A 22,593-nucleotide genomic window follows, 5' to 3' on the forward strand; every position below is an offset into this window, starting at 1 on the left:
TAAATGAGACGGTGTCACGAATACAATAACCTAAAAATCGATACATGACATATAAACATACCTCACTGGCTGACCGTTCCTGTGAGGTAGAAATGAGAGCGAAAACAAAAAATTCTTAAACTTAAATTACTTGGAACCACTTGCTAATATCATGTCTTCATGCCATGTACTTCTTTCCCTTTGTGCCTAACGAACATTCTGGATTGCACTTCCGACTTTAGCTTTTCAAAATAAAAGTCACAATAACAAAAAAGTGCATAATACAAAATAAAACATAAACCAAAAACTATGGCAGTAAAAACGTCACCACCTGAAACAACGCAGATCGTATACCTCTCACTTTATACATTCTTTAAATTCTATACACAAACACATAAAAATACAAAAATAATAAACATACTTTGACACTGAAATCAAATTCTGTCCATATCTTTCTTTGTGTGTCTCAGCAGCAAACATGTCAGATGAATTTACGTCCTTGGTGCCACACAGCAGGTCCTATATTTAAAAACACGGCACTGAGAGAAATGTGGATGCTTTACCATTGTTTATCATTGAGGGAGGTGTTTTCTTAATGGGACTTGGGGAAGCATGTGTAATTTAAGAGCAGGGGTAAGTGGTGAGAGAAGAGTACATGACGGTGCCTCTCTCTCTATGTGTGTGTGTGTGTTTGCAAGTATTTGTGAGGAACATGGTCGCAGCATCAGGCCATGATGGAGTGCTTCGTGGAGCCAAACACCCATTCAGCAAGCTGTGTGCTCATTAATCCTGCCAAACTCCACTTGTTACATGCACGCACAGGAAATCATGAGGCTAGGTAAACAGGGAACTGCTGCGATCCATCACTGCATGCCAGTAACGCGGTGATATAGGTGCACACACACCCCACCATACACACATACCCTGTGCAATGTATATGCAGAACGATAAGCTTTTACCCATACAAACATGCAGTGAAAATACACACAGCTTTGCAAGCACGAGACAGAAACACAGAGATAAACAGATGCAAAGTAAATTGTGCATTCAAATTTTTATCAGTCTTTGAGTCTGTAAATTATTCCACTTCTGCTATCAGAGTGTTTGTGGTGCTTTACATCGGGGTGTAAGATGGGAATCCAGAAATAGTCCTTATTGTAGCGTTACAAAGAAATGACATGTAGAGCTGCTGGAGGCCTGCTCTTTCTATTAGTAGTAAGAAATACTGCTACAAAGCCTGGAAGAAAATCAATAGAGCTTGACCCCAGTTTGGCCTCTAGTTGGATGGAGAAGTTATGGGACCACCCTGGCCTTGACATCTGCTCATTTCATCTTTTATTTCATTTTTTATTTTTTCCCTTGCTTCCTTCTCAACTTATTTTCCTTCCCTTTTCTTTTTTCAGTTGCCCCCCTTTTTGCTTTGTTTTCATCTCCTAAATGCTTATAAATAACTACAACCCCCACCCCCCCACGCACACATAGCTATACACACTAATGTATACATAAACACACGTCTTATGATAGATGCAGTAAAAGACTAGTTACACAGCCCAGTGATTAGATGCAGTGTTGGAGCAGATCTGTTATATCTATACGCCTGCCTGGCTGGAGCTTTTACTGAAGCCATCAGCAAAACAACATTCCATATATCTTTGACAGAGTGGGGAACAATACTATTTACACCAATTTAGCTGGTGGGGGTGGTGGGGTGGATTTCCAGTTAATGGGCAACTTTTTTCTCTCCTCTTATTTTAACATTCTCAAATGGCCACCCTTCAGGAGGACAGATGAGACATACTCCCGAGCTGGTACTCACATGCTAATAATCTCCATTACAAGGCACGTAAAAAATGACAGCGACCAACAGCAAGGCATCGCTTCACAAGAAAGCCTGCTCGACTTGACAGTACTTCTTCATCATAGGCGGTCCTACTATAAAAGGCTGAATAAGACACTAAATTCAAATGCAAATAAACATGGCTACAAAGGCACCAATGCAAAGACAAAGCAGAAGAGGAAATAAAACATAGCTCTATATTTTCTTTATGATTGCATATTTTAAAGTTAGGGTTTTCTGTTTTACTCTCATCTTTGTCTATGGCATCACCTTAGGTTAATCCAGCCAAGCAGCTCATAATATTTACACAGATACATGAAGAATATCAAGCTTGATGAGGTCAAAGTGACAAAAACGGCTCAGTTTTACAGCAGTTTCAGGTTTGGTTTAGATACAGAAGGTGAGCAAAGTGAGATCCAGTCAGAAAAAAATAAACTATTTTTATCTTTTGTGACAAAACTGTGATCAAAAAAGGTCTGTTTTTGGATAAGGATGTTATAATACTGTAAACATCCAAAAGAGAAAGTACAAAATGTGGGGTTTACTACAGTGGTTTGAGCTGTCCCCTTACAGCAAGAATGTTGAAGGTTTATAACTCAACTTGTCAGGTTTTGTTTTGACAGTGTGTTTCTTTTTGTGTTTTGTTTATGGTTTCTTTTGGTTTTGGTTTATTGTCTTTGTTGTTTTCCTGTTTGCTGCCTGTTTGTCATCATCCACTTGTCCTCAGTCAGCACTTGTTTACCTGCCACGCCCATCTCCACCTGCCCGCAATTGTTATCACTCACCTGTGCCCACTTCCCATAATTATCCTCTGTCTTTAAAACCCGGTCATCTCCTCCACTTACTCGCTGATTCACTGCTGCTGTTTGCTTGTTGCTCATGCTCTCTGTCTATCTCCATGCGGTGCCTTGCCTTTTTGTTTTGTTTATATTTTGTAATTTTGCTGCCACGTCAGCTTTTATATTTGTTTCTTCTATTTTTAAATATTTTTTTTCCTTTTTTTGATAACGAGTCTGCACTCTGGGTTCATCCCGTTCTCCACCGATCGTGACACAACTACAACCTTTTTGTGTGTGTGGGTGTGTGCATGTGTGTTTGTGTGTGTGCATGTTCTTGCTGTGCACAAAGGGTTTTCTCCGGGTACTCCAGTTTCCTCCTATACACCAAAAATGTGCATGTTGGGTTAACTGTTAACTCTGAATTGTCCCTAGGAGTGAGTGAAAGTGTGAATGGTTGTTTGTCTCACTTGTCTCTATGTGTCCCTGTGACGGACTAAGGACTTGCCAAGGATTTATCCCTCCTCTCACACATCTCCATACTATACTGCAATACATTAATGGTATGTTAATGTCTTCTGCATATGAAAGTACATGACTTTATTATTATCAATAATAATAATTATTAATATTGAACTCAAATATGACTAAATTCAAACTGCATTATATTATAAAAATTCCCACGAATGTAGTGAGGACAAAGTACATTAAATTTATAATTTCATGTAAATTCGTAATTACTTATGCCGAATTATACTATAAGACATTTAAGAAAAACTATGATCTCTAAAAATATATATATAAAAAAACATGTTTACAACTGTCTGTGCTTTACAGTTACAGTGTAGGAGTACAAATAGAATTTATAAAAAGCAATTTTTCAAAATATCTTTAATTTCTTTTTGTTAAATAAGATTTTTTTTTAAAAAAGTGCAGAAATCTCAGTTTTCCATTTTGAAATAAAGCCAAATTGTAGGTAAAATAAAAAAAAAACATTTGAAACAGTTTGTGAAATATATATATTTACATTTAACTTAAATCTTGATGTAACTTCTTACTGTTTAAATGATTAATCAAAGTAATGGGCTGCAGCACTCACCAGACCTTTATCATTTTCCCGTTTTAGCTTGTTATGTGAACAAAATTGACCCAGTGAGCACTTTGACACTTTGTATCAATTCCTGAGTGACAAAAAAGGAGATCTGCATCCCTACTGCCCAATCTACACAAAACAAGCAGAAATACAATAAAGCCACCATGAATGGAGACCTGTCAATCACAGGAAACTATCCACTGGGCAATAAACAAATGATCAAATCCTAGATTCAAATTCACCAGTGTGAGGAAGTAAATGCAAACACGCATATACACACACACACACACACACACAAAGGTATACTGTGGAAAAATGTGCACAAACAATCAAATAGATACATTCGATAGAAGCCCACACACCTGAGCAGACACATGCACACATTCGCGTACAGAATACACATGAACATCCTCACACTGGTTCCGAGTTGGTGCCCAGGCTGCAGAAGTCATCAGAGACCTGTAAAGCATTACCCTCTGTGTGACTCGAGCCACTCCAGAAATAGCCTCTGTAATGTATTCTTACCGCTGCCGTCTCTTTTGCACAATAGTGCCCTTAATAACACACTCCATTTCTGTTGGCATAAATAAGGGCTCCATTTCCATCTTATTTCATGCAAATGAGAGCGCCGGCGCCCAAACAGGTAGTGGGAGTAGTGTGTGAGTGGAGTGCGTATACTGAGTGTAGTGGCATGATTGGGGACGAGCGAATTCAAATGAGCGTTGGAGAGACCCCACAATGTGCCAATGACTCCCACGCCAGCCTGCCAGCGGCATGACAGACACGTCACTTAGTCACTTATGGGCCCCGTTGCCTGCACATGGGGCCATTATAGGGGCCAACGCAAAAACCAATATTTATCCAGGCAAATGGCTCTCTGGAGAGAGATTATTGATGCAGACACAAGAGTTGCACTCCAGCAGTAGGCACTGGCGTTGCCTGCTAACATGGCATCTGATTGGGTGATTGCACAGGTTCACAGAGGTTTTGAAAAGAGCAACTGGCTCACTTGTTTGTAACCATGTCAGTTCAGAAAACGATCATTTAAGAATCCAATGAGCAGCAAAGGCATGCTTTGGAGTACCAGTGTCACGACTCGCTGTGATGGTGGTCATTTCCGACATCACCGTTCTGTAGTTTAAAGCTACGGTCAACTTGCATGTTGGCCTGTTGCCCAGTACAGAGTCCAGTACATCAAAACTGTAGTCTGGCCTCAGGTCTTGTCTGCTGCTTCTTCCCATTCCTTTTTTCTTTTTCCCTTTTTGGTCCCTGTACTCTTTATTTATTTTTTCAGTTTATTGCTGATCTAATCAGCCATCTAGGTAAAACCAATGGAAGCCATGTCTGCCAGGATTAGTTAAAGCACTGACTTTGTTTGTGTCACCCTTTCTAATTTTGTCTGAACTTCTGCTGAGGACTAAATTATGAGAAGGCAAACAGTTTCATTTTGGGATCATTGCCATTTTTGATTCAGTTCCATTTTAAATATTAAACAGTAAATATTAGTTTTCTATGTACTGTGTCTCTTCTCTGCCAAATATTTTAAATAAAAGCACTCACAGGGTTTGTGTTCTCCACTAGCCACCCAAACTTACTGATGGAGGTGGTTATTTGTGCTGGCACAATAAAAAGTTGATCAAAAGATAGCTTCTTTTTTTTTTGGTGCAGTCCTTTCAGCAATAGAAATAAATAAAACTGATGTTAAATAAGCTCTGGCTCTGGTTTAGTACTGGGACTTGTTTGGTGGAAGAACAGTGTGAAACTGCTTAAAGGTACTTATTGCAAACTATGAAATCAAACATAAAAAGGTTATCCTGACCTATATCAAATGATGTAGTTTAAGATTGTTTACTTACTTATATACTGATATGGAATTATGAAATGTGGATATGCACGAAGCAGTTTTACCTGCTTACATTACTCAACACATCTGAGCACAAATGAAAACCAATACATCAAATGTGTTCTTTCATGTTGATCTATTTTCATTCACTTCTTCTAATAGGTAAACAAACAAGTGGTAGTTGGCAGTTATTCACAAATTTTGCAAACAATTTTTTTGTTTTACACATTAGACATCAATATGAGAAAAAAAAACAGTTTCTTACTTCAGTTTTTTTTACCAGTCTTGATGTCTTTGCTATGAGTCCTTTTAAGAGTTGGCTTTAAATGCCTCATTTGCCACATTATTTTAGCTTCCTGAAAGGAAGTCACGTCTGATCATTAACAAACTTAACAGTAACTGAGACACTGTATATACTGTAAATATACTGTAAAAAAAAAACTAATTAATCTCACAAATGTCTAAGTCATTGGATTAGTAGAAGATGTTAGCATTAAAAATCCCACATCTGTTGATGAAGTTACTTTTTCACTGTTCATTTTTTACAGTGTTTTTTGTATACAATTTTGTCGATGCATTACTTGTGTTGAAGCAAAGATATTTTTTTACGTTACATCATTTTTACATCAGACTATTGAATACATTAGGTATTAGGCTTTCTTTTTCTTTCAGTCTTTCTTCAAACAAATCCAGTAAAGCATTGACATTTTGTACAAGCAGCAGCTGACACACCATCAGTAGACTAAAGTCAAGTTAAGCGGCTGAATACAGATCTCTCCTCTCTAATTCCACCGCACCAAATCATTATCATTTCCACGCTTCAGCTTCAATCCATCTGAAACAAGCAACATCACCGGAGGGCATGTGTCTGAGCAATGTCAGAAGCCATGGAAAGTTATACCACAAAAAAAGAAGAAAAAAAAATTTCTCCCACATTAAGCATGTTACTCTCAATACCTGAACCTGAACCTGTCACCGGTCTACATAAAAATGACATGTTAGGTCTAAAGTTTTCATAAAGTTTGCTAGTTTTTCTGTCCAGCACTCATGTTGTCCAGTTCATGAAGATACGCCGGTGCAGTGCTTGACGGTCTGTTGATGGGGTTTGCGTATTCCCTCTTCTGGATTCCTCCCACAAAAACATGAAGTGGATGTAAGAATGAGTGTGTGCAAAAGAGAGGATGGATGGTTGTTTATTTGTAGTGGCTTTATGACTGAGCGAGGAGCAATCCAGACTTTTGCTCAGCACCATATTCAAATTTATTCTAAAAAAATGTAAAAATATAAAATAAAATAAAGGTCAAAAATGTATAAATGGTATAAATGGATGGTTGTATAAAATATATTCTTTCAGTGTAGAGAAGATCCATGTCTTCACTAAAAGAATGACTGAATGAATGAGTTTATCTAAATTACATACTGAATTAAAAATGACTATTACATTGACAATAAAAAAACAAATTAACTAAAAAAAAGTCTGTAGCCAAAAAAAAAAAAGCTTGTTTCTGCCCATCCCGTGTCAAATAATCAACTTACAGCCGTAGATTTATTCTTTTTTTAACCCAATTACTAATTTCTTAGTTTTCACAAAGACCATTGCATAATTTGACTCAATCTATGATCTACTGCTTATCTGTATTCAGGTCACAGAGGCAACAGGTCCAAGAGGGGAAACCCAGACATCCCTCTCCCCAGAGACACTCTTCAGCTCCTCCTGGGGAATCCCGAAGCGTTCCCAGGCCAGAGAGGATACATAATCCCTCCAGTAAATTCTGGATCTGCCCAGAGGTCTCTTCCCAATAGGACATGCCCAAAAAAACTCTAAAGAGAGGCATCTAGGAGCCATCTCAACTGAGTCCTTCCGATGTCAGGGGCTTTTGAGTATCCCCACACTCATCCAGCGCCTCTCACCCTGGGCAACTCCAGAGTAGAAAAGAGTCCAGCTCCTCTCCAGGAGTTGGGTTCTAGAGCCCAAGCTGTACAAAGAGGGGAGCCCAACTATATCTAGTTGGTATTGCTCAACCTCACACACAAGCGCCAGTCCTTACCCACCAGTGAGGTGACATCCCATGTCTCTAGAGCAAGTTTATGTCACCTGAATCAATATGGCCATGGACCGTCCCTTGCCTGTCACACAGCTTAGATAACACCCGACCTCAACAGTCCTCCTTGCAGTTGGTAGGCCTATATGGAGTGGCCTGTCTCCTTTTCGAACTTGGCCTGGCTGAGCCCCAGGAGTAAACACTTGCTGGCGAGCTCCCCACAGACCTGGCTCCCATTTCCCTTTTCCGGGCGAGGTGTCCTGATGTATGAGCTGTTATTACATCAAGGTTTCTGTATGTCTCTTTGCCTGACCCCTCACCTGAGGTCTGTTTGCCATGGGAGACCCTACCAGGGCTGATGCCCAAGGCAATGTAGCCCCCATGATCATGGGGATACTTAAACCCCTCCACCACATTAAGGTGGCAATTCTGCAGAGGGGATAATTTGACTGAGCAAAATATTTTGATACATGAATGGCTGAAATAGCTGAAAGTATGCTGATGTAGTCAAAGACAAAAAAAAAAACAATACAATAAAGAAAACAGTGGTGAAAATGAGGAAATGTTTAAAGGTGATAGCTTCTGAAACGTGCACTACAATAACAGATGTAAGATGGCTTCAGTAGTCATCATGGTTCTCACTTCACTACAATTCTTTGCCGTACACCACACCACATATATCTGTATATGACCAGAATTATAAAACTGAAATTATTTTTGCCAAGACATCATCTATAACGCCAGCAGCAAAGCCAGTGGCAGCATCTGATAATTGATTAAACTGATTATAGGTGAGATTTTTATGCAAAATGCAGCAGCTCCTTTAGAAATTAGTCACAATATTAGTCACAGCCACCAATAGGCTCTTTTAAAACACAAGCTCATTTTACAATCCAAAATGTCATTTTTCCACCAAGTGTAGGTTCAGAAAATCAAACCTAAATCATATTTTATTTTTCAAGAGGTAAAAAAACTGTCTGAAATGCCAGCGGCATTGCCAGTGGCAACAGCTGATTCCCTGGGCAGCTTGTGTTGCAGACTGACAATGACCCCACAATGTGGCACAGGATCAGTGTGTGGAAAACAAACACAATCTGCTGGGGTGAACATTTCTGCTTCTTAAATTTCTCAGTTTGTGGTTCGATTTGTCTCCATCTTTCAGGGGTTTTTTTATGTATAGTATTATTTTTTGGTGTACTTTGTAAAAGTAACATTATAATCTGAATTGTGTATTCGGTACGTATCACCCTCTACCAAAGATGAATGTTTTTACACATGTCTGAGTGTGTGTGTGCGTTTTTATTTGTTTGTTGTGTTAGTAAAATTTGTAATGAACTAGTGGACAGATTTGAATTAAACTTTTTGAAAGTAGTCATTGGATGTACATCTACAACTTATTAACATTTAGAGTCAATCCCAATCAAGATGGCTGCCAGATCTAACTGGTCTCAGCAAACATAAAAATGTCTATAATTCAGGCGGTTTTGCAGATATTGAGCTAAAATTTGGTGTGGTAGTAGCTGTGAGTTATTCACAACACATCTGCTGATCATGATATCTCGCCACATGAGATCACGCATAACATTATTTACCAAAACAGCCACAACTCTATCATTTCTCAACATAAAATGATTTTAGTCTAAAACTCCGACAAGCAGCGGGTGATGTGCATTGCTTCAGGGAATGTGAGACAACATGTTTCTTCTGTTGATAAAGTTTCAGTTTTGTTGGTTTCTACTCAAGTTTCTCCCTATTTAGCGCAACATATGATGCTCAGCTTTAATCAGTAAAATTTTGTTAGAGGAGATTTAAAGCAAAGTCATATTTTATTTGTCCTCTTGAGGAGTCTGTGGGTAGATGATGTCTACAGAACATGCTGGGGGAAACACAGCCCTAGAAAATCGGTCGCTATAATAGAGAGCGGCAGGAAGTGGGAGACGGCGGAGAAGAATTTTACAGGAGTGGTTGTTGGTCAGATAAAACGGCTCCACGCTTTGCTTCAAGAAAAGGTTAATGTCTCTCTCTCTCGGTTTCTCCACCTCTCCCTCCCTCACTTCCCCAGCTGAGGTCTGTGTGACTTACAGCAGGTCCAGAATGCATTAGATTAAATCATAAATTACCCACCCACCCCCATATCTGCATCCCCACTCCCAACTCCTATCTCACTCTCCCCCCACCATCTTCTCCCTCTCTCAATCTCACTCTGCCTTTTATTCTCCTATATACCATTCTCCATGTATTTCTCCTGCTCCCCCACCATTATTTCTCCCCAGCTCTAATCATTTTTTTTCCCTTTTCTTTGCCCCGCTTCCTCTCACTCTACACTCAATGTGTTTTCTGTAGGATGTGTGCTACAGTCTGGACAGTGGGGCATGTGGGGAAAATGACTGAATGACTGCTTATATCATGTGCTGGAAATTGAAATGCGTCTCAGTGTCTTGTGTAGTGGTATAAGGCAACATGTCTGTGTCTGCATGTGTTATCTGTTTTCTTTCTCACAAACTGGATTGCTTTTAACATCTCGACTTCCTTACTGTCACACGATTGGAAATATATCAACTTGTGAAGACTGAACCTCCTGCTTATGATCCTTTTCTTTCTTTGTTTCAACAAATATTTGGCTACAATTATTTGAGGGACTACTGCAGCTAAAGTAAACTTTTTCTCAAGTTACAGTCTAACAAATACTGACTCCTGCTTGCATTGCAGCTCTAGTAAGTTTAGCTCTCCACCTACACAGCAGCATGATCAGCTTACTGTCTTACAGCCATTGTTGCTGTCAGCATGTTGATATTTGTGTTTTATTGTGTTTACGAAAACATGATATCACATTGTGTTGTTTGATTATGTTAGTAGTTTTTTTTGTGTCCATTACTTTGTTATATGAAAACTATTAATGATATAATATATACCATTACATGGGTGCATGGACAGATATCTTACTGTTCTAGCTGTGAGCTGAATTTTGTATTACTGCAGACATGCCAACTTTACAATCCTGTAGGATGACAAAGATTACAACAATAATGGAAACTTAAGCAATCCTAAAGTTTCCCCCTAAAAAAATATTTTATATGCATTTGAAGTTTGGCAAAACTACTTTTCTTTTATTTTTTTACCACAATTTTTGGTGAACACAAAAATCCATTGTTTCAAACATTTTGCTGTAAATTATGACAAAATATTATTTCAATATTAATACATATCAAGATAAGGATTATCCTATATTCTAAAAAAAAAATCAGAAAAGCAAACTGGAAAATCAAGAAAAAAAATCTAGCTTGTTTAAGTACTACAATCTTATGAAATTCAAAACAAATTGCAGTGCACAAATGTTTCGGAGAGTTGTAATTGTAGAGTGCAGTTAGGGTCCTGCTTTGTTTAGATTTGCAAACTTCAACATAAAGGTTTTGCAAGGATTAAAATGATGTTTTAATGTTTTTTTTATGTGGCTGCAAAGAAAACTTGTGTCTTTTCCCTGAATGGTGTGAGACAGTCTGAACATCACAAATCTATTTTTTTTTCCTTTTCAATCCCACCCAGATCACATATCATCATATGTGGTACAGAAGTACAATTCTACATATGAGAAGACAGGAAGTGGCGAGCTCAAATATAAACATTAGATGAAACAAGAATGGCAGATAAGAATTTTGCTCAACTGCTTCAGAATTGATGCACACATGTAGCATCAATATTTACTTCCGTACACACAGGGTGCTGCTTGTGATGTGACGTCTTCTTCTGTGATGGGGCTCACTTCAGGGCACTAGACTGTTTAGACTGGAGACTGATGGCATTTGCAATAAAAGTATGATGTGAACAACTATGCAAAAACATCAGATCTCAGCAAAAAGTTGGAATTGAGCGAGCCTGCAGTGTGAATGTACTCTAGGTGTCCGAATATAAGGCTACTTAAATTTCTTTCACGGATATTCAAACAAAATTGCTACACCAAAATGAAAAGATGTACAGTTGTGCAAATACAGCATAATCTGTTTTTTTTTTAATTATGGCATTTAAATTTGGTCACAAAAAAGTATATGGAAAACACATTTAAAATGTTTCCTTTAATGTTACTTTCATTGTATGAAAAAACACACATACTGAATGTATGTTATTGTTAATATTTGATAATAATGAGCTTTGATATCTGCCTCAAAAGAATTAAGACTGCCTCTTTTATTCAAGGACTTACCTCTGTCATTTCCTTTTTAATGGTGTTCAAGGTAAAATAGTCCCTGTGGGTTTGAGCACCATTTAAAGGCTCCTGAAGAGTCCAAGTGTTGATTAGGAGAGGGGGAAACAAGTTTTTCATATGTTGTCTGACATAGTAGACCTGATCTGTGATATGTTTAACTGTTTTTAAATTGTTCTCCTATTAAACAGAAAAAATCAAATAAAGTTTTTCGATGTATTGGGAATTTTGTGTAGATTTTTATTCATCTGGTGAGTGAGGGAGTAGTACATTATAAAAGGGCTGCCAATTAACATCAAACAGAGTTGCTGCTGGGAATTCATGTAATCTGGAGGTCAGATGTTTGTTAGTGAATAAACACCTGGTTGGTGTGCACATCATCTTTGCCTCAAGCCTCCTGTTTAATCCAGCCGCTATGGACCATTCCAACGATCTATAATATTTATTTTGTAAAAACATTCATCAGTGTTCCTCATCTGCTCATCTGAGTGAGCAATAGTTAAAATACAGCATTTAAACAATAGATTTTGTATGCTTTACCTCAAAGACGTGTTAATATTTGCAGCAGTGATAATAAGTGCTCAGCAGAGTTTAACACTTTAAAGTATAAGTGAATGGTGCCAACTTGTCTGCACAGTTTACATAAATCCTTCAAATAATTATTTATGAAAAAAAGCATTGTTTTCATTATGATGGGGTGCAGATTTGTGCAGTCTGCTAGCCTCTTGGCCAGTGTCGACTGAAACACACTTCAGCTCTAAGAGATACCAAAAATGATGGAAGGAACTTTTTTTTTTTCTTGCTAAAAAAACTGTGAAAGTTAAAGTTTTTAGTATAAGGGTTGATCTTAATTCTGGTGTATTCTGATTTTGGAGCCCCCTATACAGCAATTATAATGATTGACATCTGTGTGAAACTCCACACACCATGTCTGGTATTATTTATGAACATACAGGCACGAGTGTATGTTGCAGTCCAAAACTTGCTGGTGAAATAAGTAAGCACATGAGCATAAAACATAACAAACAAAAAAAGATAAATTTTAAAAATAAAATACAGATTCTCTACTCAACTCCCACACATCTTGCTCCGCTGCTCCACTGGATAAAAAGAGGAATGAAATAGACTGACCCTGCCACTAGCAGCTCTCTTCTTCCCCTACTGCTCTCTTCTTCCTCCCCCTTGCTGTGTGAAATCAAATTTCCATGTGGCTCCTGTATCTGTTGCACAGCGAGGTGATTTATCAGGGATGCAAAGAGCATGCAGAAACAATCTTTATTACATCCATTTCCTGCTTGTCAGCTGGGATCATGTTGGCTGTTCATTAAAGGCGCGGCGCAGGTGAGGAGAATGCATCCCGATGCCTTGATAGATTGTCTGCTCCCCTGTGGTGACAGCAGCTGGATGGATTGAACAGCAGGGGGCAAGGAGGGAGGGGAAAAAAGCGCTGACTCTGTCGCTCCTTCTGCCAGAGACACTTTTACGTGGCCGGACAGTGTCATTTTTACCAAACGGCCAACCATACAGACTCACACGAACAGGTCTCTGACACTTTCTGGCCTTAAGCCAGGAGCTTGCTTTAATGGAACCATCTATGCAACTGATCTAAATATACTAAAACACACATCATACAAAGATGAGCTTTATCTTATTACACAGCAACAAAACCTTGGCTCTTTGTGCTAACAACACCAGCCAAATAGCCTGAGAGAATAAGAAGACAATTATTTCAGGATTTATTTACACCGATGAAGATAAATACAGGTTTGCTAAGTTATTTGTGATCTGATAAAGTTGAGACAGACATAAAAACGAATCCTGCATTAATAATTTCATGAGTTAAGACTCATAGATCAACAACAGAAAAGGTCTCTATGCTGTCTTTTAGCTGCCGTGCTTTGATAAATTATTATTTAGAAAGATTAATATTTAAATGCTGTAATTGTGGTTCTAAAATAATTCTCAAATAACTAATTTACAAATGACTCAATCCACCTTGCTACAGCTGTGACACACTATAGTAAATATTTCTCACACTGAGAAGACACACCTCCAATCAGCTGGGGTTAGGAAATTTCAGAAATACTGCTCAGTCTCTTTTAGAGCAGCTCTGTTAGCCTTCGTGATCCACTATAAAATGTTTTATCACACCTTCTACATCAACTAATATAGGCACACTATATTATGACGATATAAATATAGCTCTGTTTCTATATTAGGCTGACATCGTCCCTTGGAGTACTGCTTTTTAAGGTGCAAGTGTAAAAAGCAACCGTCAACTTTTTGCTCTCTCTACCATTTCTGAGTTATTAATAAGACAATGCTTACTTGTGACAGCAGCTTTTGCTTAAATGTTCACGTATACATTTTCACATACAACAATTAATAATTGTCTCCAAATTATTTATGAATAAGTGACATAACATAGTTTGAGATTATGCAACTGGCTGTTCTTTAAAGTTCTGGTGTCTAACATTTAAGGTTGATTTGTTGCAGAAACCAACAACCAGCTAAGTCTGAGGATGTGGTTCTCAATCCAAAAAAAGTGCAATGCTTTGGTAAAAGTTGGGATGCTCCCCTTGGGTTGGTGGGTGAGACTTTACATCAAGTAAATGAGTTTAAATATCTGGGAGTCTTGTTCACGAGTGATGGTAGGATAGAGCTGCGCCGCTCTTCCTTATCAAGACGAGTCATTTGAAGTGGGTCAGGAGTCTGATTGGGTTCCTCCTGAATTCCTTCATCTGGATGTTTTCCTGGCACGTCCCACTGGGAAAGACCCTGTGGAAGATTCAGATTTTGCTGGAAGGATCCCAGGCTATATATATATATATATAATATTGGGAACACCTTGGGATGCCCCCAGAAGGATCTCAAAAGAAAGGGATGTCTGGGTTCCCCTCCTGAATCTGTTGCTCTCCAGGACCTCCAAAGTGGAAGAAAATGGAGGGATGGACGTATGGTTGGATGGATACTGCAGAAATAAAATGTTCTTAAAAAAAAAAAAACTTTCATCAGTGTAGCACTGCACAAATATAAGAATCTTTTGGTCACTATTTTCATAGAATAAGCAATTTCTTTCACAAGATCTCATCTTTCTCCTACATTTCATCACTATGGTAATATAGTTGGCAAAAAAAGACAAAACAAAGACGAGTTTAAGTTTTTTGCACCCACCATTTTATGCATCGGATGAGTTTGTGAGCTTTTAGTTTAATCGGCTGGATGTGTCTACATTCTACACAATATACCTTTAAATTCATTCCTATTGTGATTGACATTGTGTTGTTTGTGTAAATTCGTCTATGTTCTTCCTACCCCCATCTTATCCATCCAATCATTCTTTGCTCCACCTTCATCTTTCAGTCTACTTTGTACTCTGTGTGTCTCTGTGAACCAATGACATGTAATGACAATGGCCCTGGCGCAGATCGATAGAGGAGTCCTTAAGGGCTGCCTGGCCTTGACAGACAGAGGCCACTGTTGATAGCTGGGTGACATGGACACTGTCTCGCAATGGTAGGACAACTTTTGTGGGGTGGGGGGGCAGTTTCTCAGATGAATCTATAACACACTCATCAGTCATGACCCACTGACAATGGGCTGATGAGCACTGCTTATGTAGATGTGGAAAGTGGGTGACAGCTGTCTTTTAGTCCTACTATAAAAGCATTAATAGTTTTCAATAAGTGCTGCATGTACAAAGAAAACAAGCAAAGTCTTTCTTTATTTGTCCTTTTTTGAGTTATATGATGCAAGTACTGTATATCTAATGGTGCCACAGTGAGAAAACAATCTGAAAGAGAAAAAAAATCAGAGCAAACGAAAAAAGTATAAATCAAAAGTAGATCGTTAAATGTGATTCAAAGGTTTAAGAGGACCAGCGTCAGATGCCAGTTCAATTACCTCTAAAACAGAGAAATTGAACTGGAGGATCGAGAGGGTGAAAGAAACTAGAAGAGGGTGGAGGCACGGGCGCTTTCACTCAAAGAGAAATAATTTATTTCATTGTGATATTAAAATCAATAGGCATCGATTGTAAGGTGGCTAAAGGTGAGAGTGTACATGATCCTTCAGCTGTGAGAGCCAGACTCTCCGAAAGAGGAGGGTAAAAAAAAAAAGACATGAGAGAGAGGGCGAATGACGGGAAAATAAGAAAGGTGTGGAAAGAGGAAAACGTCACCTCCTGGTTAACAAAAAGGAAGCGAGAAAAATGATAAAGGAAAAGAGAAAGAAGGAAGACGAAGAGTGAAAAGGAAGGAGTGATGGAGCTCTTGCCCAGTGGAATCAATACAGAGAGGAGGAGCAGAGTACAATAGCCTCAGAGGAGGGGAGATTCAGTGGTGCAAGTCTAATACTCTCACCCATATACACACACACACACACACACACACACACACACACACACACACATACATACATTAACACATACACACTCACCCCCGCTCTGAATCCTTTTTGCTTTTGCCATCTCCTGACATTTCCCTCTGTATCCTTCTTGTATATAATTTCTTTCTCTTATCTTGCTCATTGTGTTTCCACCAACACCCTACCGCCACACACACACACAGACACATACATAAAAGCACAATAGAAAAGTTTGTAGGTATGTATGTAAGTGAGGGCCTTCTGTCCACAGCAGAATCTTTCATCAAATTCAGACGTTGAAGTTAATGGCTGTCACATACACACACACAAAAAAAAAAAAGTACACATGCAAAACATAAACATACACCCACAGTTCATTTGTTTCTAATGCTAGTGTAATTTTTGAACACACAAGGCAGAATCAGAGGGTCTTGGCTGCCAAAAGAAAGTGGCCTATGAACACCTTAACACCCACACATACAAAAAAAGAGCACTCCAACAACTACTCCAGCTCTATCAACACTCGAGACTAGTGAGGGTTCAATTAGTTCTTGATGAATGAGCCCATAAGATGCCGCTCTCTCATTTCCCTTGTTGCCAGATATCCCAGCAATCAGAGAGAAATGAATTCTCATTGTGGCATGACTGAAACGAAGATGAGGGTGGTAAAGAGTAAGGGAGCAACTTAAGTGGGGGGAGGGGACACTTAGAGAAATCCTTCACTCTTTTCACTGCAGGTCAGAGTTTAGTTTACGATATCAAACATTTTTTTGAAAAAGAGATGGGTATCTGTACTATTCAACCACAACCAAAAACATTACGTTTTGGCCTTTTTCACATTGATACCTTCTGGGAAAATGTTTGCTTCCTCATCTTAAAGAAACTAAGAAGAAACTTAAAATAGTTTACTTTGAAAGCGTCTGTCATTAAAATACAAATAAAATTTTATGTGTTAAAATATTCCTAAAAATGCCAGAAATTTCACACTGTGTGTCAACTGCCAGAAATTCCTCATCGCCTTGATGTATGTATGTTTGCATTAATGCTACGTTCCATTTACCTCAGAACTTGAAACTTGGATCTGATATCCAACTGCATGTCAGAAAATCAATAGGATTAGCTAACTGTTGAGCTCAGTTACCCAGCTAATTACCATGGGAAAAAAAAACAATGGATTTCACACACTGTAATAACATTTTCACTAATAGTTTGGACAGTACTGTGTGTGTGTGTGACTGAATTACTAAAATATAAACTAACATAAGCAAAAATAAAAAAATTATTTCTGCACTATTGCAAGTTTTTATGAACAAATTGGATTTTGAAGTCATGACTAGTCAAGGATATCCATCTTTCTGAGTCAGAATTCCTCAGACTTTGTTCCAGTTGATTTTTTTCAATATGAAACTCAGAAATCTTGACACACAAGTACAGCCAGAATGCACCATAAAATTAGACTCACCATCGTCAATGATGCTGACCACTACGCCACGGCCAGTAATGTTGTTCCACCAAACTGGCATCACATTCAGATCAAACCCACTGGAGCTGTACTCGCCCTGTGCAAACTAAACACATAAAAACACATATTGTTATTTAAATAACTTGAAAAGGATTACTGGACTGAGTGGTCTCAGTCTGTGGCCCAGTTAGTCAAACACTGTTTAACTATACTGTCCACCAGTCCTGATGATCGACGCATGAAACTTGTGTCTTATCCCTGAATGGTGTGAAACGGTGCTGTTACACAGAAGCTGTTCAAAGAAAAAAATATATAGTAACAATAAACTATTTTCTACTTATAGGAAATTATTGTGGTTAGTTTTACTCAATCAAACTTAAACGCCAAAGATTCCAGACGAACGGACAGATGGATGGTAGTTTCAGGTCAGGTCTTTAATGTACGTTATCGCTGACTGTCGTTGCTTTCTTCAAGTCTACAGACAACAACTTCCAATTATAACAGGAAAACTAAATTCTGTTTATCATCCTGTACCAGTGCATAACTCTTCAACAACGATGAGCAATGCATGCCACTTTATCAAAAGATCCGAATGATTTGTGGCCCAAGTCGTTCTGTCAGACTCCCCAGTGTAACCAGATTAGTGACACTTTGGTCTTACCAAGTGAAAACATCAATATCAGAAGATGTTTTTTATGTTTTAACTAATATGTGTAGCTAAAACTGTGACATAAATTATGGGTGCATTTACTAAAAAAAAATGTTTATTTGAGTAAACTTGTCTAAGCCTTCTGTTACGTTTAAGTTGATGGGCAACTCACATATCTCTTATCTTTGCCCCTGAAACCACAAATATACCTATATGGACACAAAGGTCTGCACACTGCAGCCCAAGAACACCACCATCATGGTGAGATGAAGAAAACAAAAATCATAACTGCTTCCATTAAATTTAGTGTCCCCAGAAATTACATGCATCCACTTGATCTCTTAGTACAGCTTTAATGTTGCTTGCTAATGCAAACGTGCAGGATATTCACAGCATAAAAAACGTACACTTAAAGGTAGAGCAAAAAGGCTGTGCACAAACAGTCTAAGCAGAAATGTCAACAGATTCCCCATACTCCCCTTCTCTCTCTCACACACACACACACAATTTGATATTCAGAGCAAGTGTTTCAAGAGGCTATTACTCCTGTTATAATTAAGAGAGAAAGAAAAAGGTAAGAAAAAGACAATGAAAAAAATGTCTCAGTTTGGGGGGCTGTGTATGTGTGTACATTTGTTTGTGTGTTTGGCATGCAGCATCTGGGGAGCCACAAAGCTTTGTAGTGTGTGAGTATAAAGCAGATGAATGGAGGCATCTAGCAGACCAGCATCTACAGGAACACTGGGACTAGCCCTGGGGAAGACACATTCACACACACAGCACACACCTTTGTAAACGTGGCTATCAGCTCACAGAGAGGCATCTTGAATGCTGATTCACTCCACATACACACATGCAACCATAAAGTGACAACAAAAGCTTCTCATACATAACACAGAAACACAATAAAGCTCTGAACCAATGCAAATAACAGCATTTATGCAATTGTGCACAAACAGGGTAAGCAACATTACCGAAACAAAAATGCAACAAGCACAATCAGACTTTATCAATGCAAGAGGCACACATGTAAACATAATGGTAAAAGCAATCACTTGCCACAGAGTCTTTATCTCAGCTTCACTTTAGCAACAAAATACAAACTCACACATTTTCTGCAATCATGACATATACCATGTGCAGCAAATATGTTCAGGATGCTGTATGTACTTCAGCAGCTCTGTGGGACCCCTCACACAAGAGCTGAACTTACCCTCATCTGGTGGACTGTGGGCTAAACTCACCTTCTGTTGTATACTACTTGTCCATCACATACACACTAGATTTTAGCAAACATACACGCCTGGCTAGTGTACACACACACACATACATTTGTCTGGGCCTGGCAGGCTACCAACCCTGAGCAGATTACTGACCCTCAATCAATATCTCCGTTCACCAGAGGCTGATTAAACACAACAGAGTGAAAGCAGGAGGGGGAGGCGAGGGGGCGACACAGAGAGAGAGAGAGAAAGGTCCTGAGCTTTAAAAATGCTTTCTATTCTTCTTGATTACTAAGTGATTGAAAATTATGTTCTATTCTCTTGTTTATGTAATCAGCCTATATGGTTAAAGTGACATAATCGGTTATGCTTCATACTTCGTGCCGTACCGCATACATCACACTCTGTCTCGAGAAATAATCTCATCAATAAAATGTCTAAATCGAGAGGTGACTATTCGCAACAAATCATACACATGATAAACCTTTGAGAGTTGCTTCTTTCACCTCCGCCTCATATTTCTCCATCATCTCTCCTCGTTTCCTCTCTGTCTGTACCACCCTCCGCCCCCGTCCTGACTCTCACCCCTCCATCTTGCCCCAAGAGCTGAGGTGTCAGTCAATCTGTTGCCGGTTGCCTTGGTGAGTCTGTGGGCCCGCCTCTCCTCCCCCTCACTCTGTCAGATTACGCCCTCATGCGTCAATCAAGAACATCCACAGTGTCGATTGGCTGGGCCACGCTTACCCCGGGTACCCTTGGCAGTAAAATGAAAAAATGAAGGAAAGAATGATTAAATCCGATCAAGATAAATAGAGACAGTGTTCAAATTATAGAACAAATACAATAGAAGCATAATTAAAAACGCAAGTAAATGCTATTATATAAGGTTTCTCTTTAAATGCTTTTTAAAAAGTAGCTAAAGTCACAAAAGTTCTTTAAAAAGAACCACAGATGTGGATTCAGCATTTAACCAAAAATGGGTCCAGGAAAACATCAATAGCTTGTAAAAGCCAAACGCTGAAATTCAATGTTTGTTCAATTAGCTTTACACTAAAGGCAAGGCTTCTCAAATGTGACCTCAGTTGTGATAACAATCTGCTGTAGTCTCTTATTAGATACTGGCCCAAACACAGACCAATATGAACACATTTAGAAGTTCAAGTTGTCAGAATGTTATCATTAATTTTGTTTACACACAGTATTGTAATAATAAAACTATGTGGAGCAAATAGAGGATTTTGAATTAAGTCAAGTGCAGTGCTTTTGTTTCACAGTAAATTAACTTTGTCGTAATAAAACATACTGTTGCTCTACTAGTGCTGGTCGGCAGAAAACCCACTTTGACCAAACAGTGCAAACAGGACAGTTTGTCGTAACTGTGTCTTGTTGTTTCAGCCCAGTTGTGTGTCAGTGTTACTCTAAGCCTCATCAGTCCCAGACATCTGTCTCAGTTCAACATGGACAGCTCCCTTTCACCTCTTCTCTCCTTCTCTTACCTTCTTCTCCACCATCCCCTTATCTCTCTATCTTCTGTCTCCCTCTCCAGTCACACATGAAGGCATGTCTGACTTCTGCCTGTCAGATGAACAGCCTTCAACATGAAGACGAGAAAAGAGGAGAGACTTCCAGATAAGACCAATGACAACACACACACACACATACAAAGACATAATTACACCCACCAATTCCCACTGCATGGGCCAGAGTGGGTCATTGAAGGTGAGGGACTGGTCACTCCTCCTCTCCTCAGACGGGCTGTCAGCTGTAGACTCTGTCCTCTGGGAACCTGCAAGCACACAGATCTATCATGTGTATATGTGTGCATGTAGTTTTCCTTTTCTTGTCTTGAACTCTGACTTCAGGACATCCCTAGTCTCCAACCAATAGTGAAAGGCCTCTGAGATCCCCCTCCTCACCACTGTGAAGGAATACCGCGGGCAGATTACCATATCATTAGCATCTAATTAGCATCTCATTTCTGCAGCACAGCTTGGCTCACTGTCTGTGGAAGTGCTTTCAGCTCATCAAGGCCTGCACCTTTCTCTCCATACTCTTCGTGTTCCACTCACCACCACGCTCTCTGCCAAACACAACATGCAACATTGTTGATCATGCACGATAAATGTACTTCCCTTGGTTCCATAATTTCATATGTGCATTGTTAGTTAATTATTCCTCAGCTGACTCAAATCACACACTTCATTCAAACACATGAGGATACATTTCAAAATATTTGGTCTTAATCAAATTTTTGGTTCTAGTATTTGATTGATTCAATTTATTTTATTTTCATGATTCCTTTAGGAGTCATGTCTTCGCCCAAATAAAATGTAAATTATTATAAAATTAGGCCTTGAATGTGTAAGTGTTTGACAGTACAGAGTGTTTTCAATAGAAAATACAATGACAGAACAGAACTGGATAGGTTTCTAGTAAAAAAAAAAACGAAAAGACAAAAAGGAACACATCAAATCTGAGTTAACAAAATCTGCTTGCCACAACTGATAGCATTAGAATATCTAGAACAGTAGTACCTTCAACTTGAGAGCTGGTAAAGTAAAAATAGAAAGAAGGCCTAATAAAAAAGACACTCAACCCAAATTGATTTAAGGGTAATTAACCTCCATACCAAACAATTAAAAATAAAGAGGACAAACAATGGCATTATGATGAGCAAAAAGAACTGGGAATAATTTCTAGGTAATATTCAAAGATAGTTTGATTATATGCTTGAGAGATAAAGGTTAGAAATATAGCCCTAAATTATAATCCAAAAACACAAAGTTCAAATATAGTCTATTGCAAAGCAGATAAATCAAATGTCATTCAGTACAATGGAAACCACAAAATACTAAAGCAGTAAAGGTTTTCTATGTACATTAGGGGTGTAACAGTATGTCTAAGTCATGGTTCGGTATAGATTCAGCACAACAGGAAGAAAAAAACAAATCCCAAAGGCTGAGTTGTTTTTGTTTGTTTGTTTTTTTAGACAGGCAGTAACTCTCCTAGAAGCAGAGACAGAAAAACAAACTACTTTGGCAAGTGGGGAAGGTCTAAGGTAACAAATCACGTCCAGCAAGGAGGGTGTCGTCACCTACAACCTAACTATAAAACTTTAAAAAATGA

General features: G+C 38.7%; 1 protein-coding gene across 1 annotated transcript in view; it reads right to left on the reverse strand.

The window, feature by feature from the left end:
- LOC108234188 (furin-like protease kpc-1) overlaps window positions 1-22,593 on the reverse strand; it is a 237,756-nt gene that overhangs the window by 173,193 nt on the left and 41,970 nt on the right. Inside the window, exons 5-6 of the mRNA XM_017413192.3 lie at window positions 21,150-21,253; window positions 17,596-17,701 (exon numbers count right to left, since the gene is read on the reverse strand). Of these exons, the coding sequence (XP_017268681.2) occupies window positions 17,596-17,701; window positions 21,150-21,253 (210 nt within the window). The remainder of the gene's footprint in view (window positions 1-17,595; window positions 17,702-21,149; window positions 21,254-22,593) is intronic.

Source organism: Kryptolebias marmoratus, linkage group LG16 (genome assembly GCF_001649575.2).
Source record: "Kryptolebias marmoratus isolate JLee-2015 linkage group LG16, ASM164957v2, whole genome shotgun sequence".
In the NCBI taxonomy this organism is placed as follows: domain Eukaryota; kingdom Metazoa; phylum Chordata; class Actinopteri; order Cyprinodontiformes; family Rivulidae; genus Kryptolebias; species Kryptolebias marmoratus.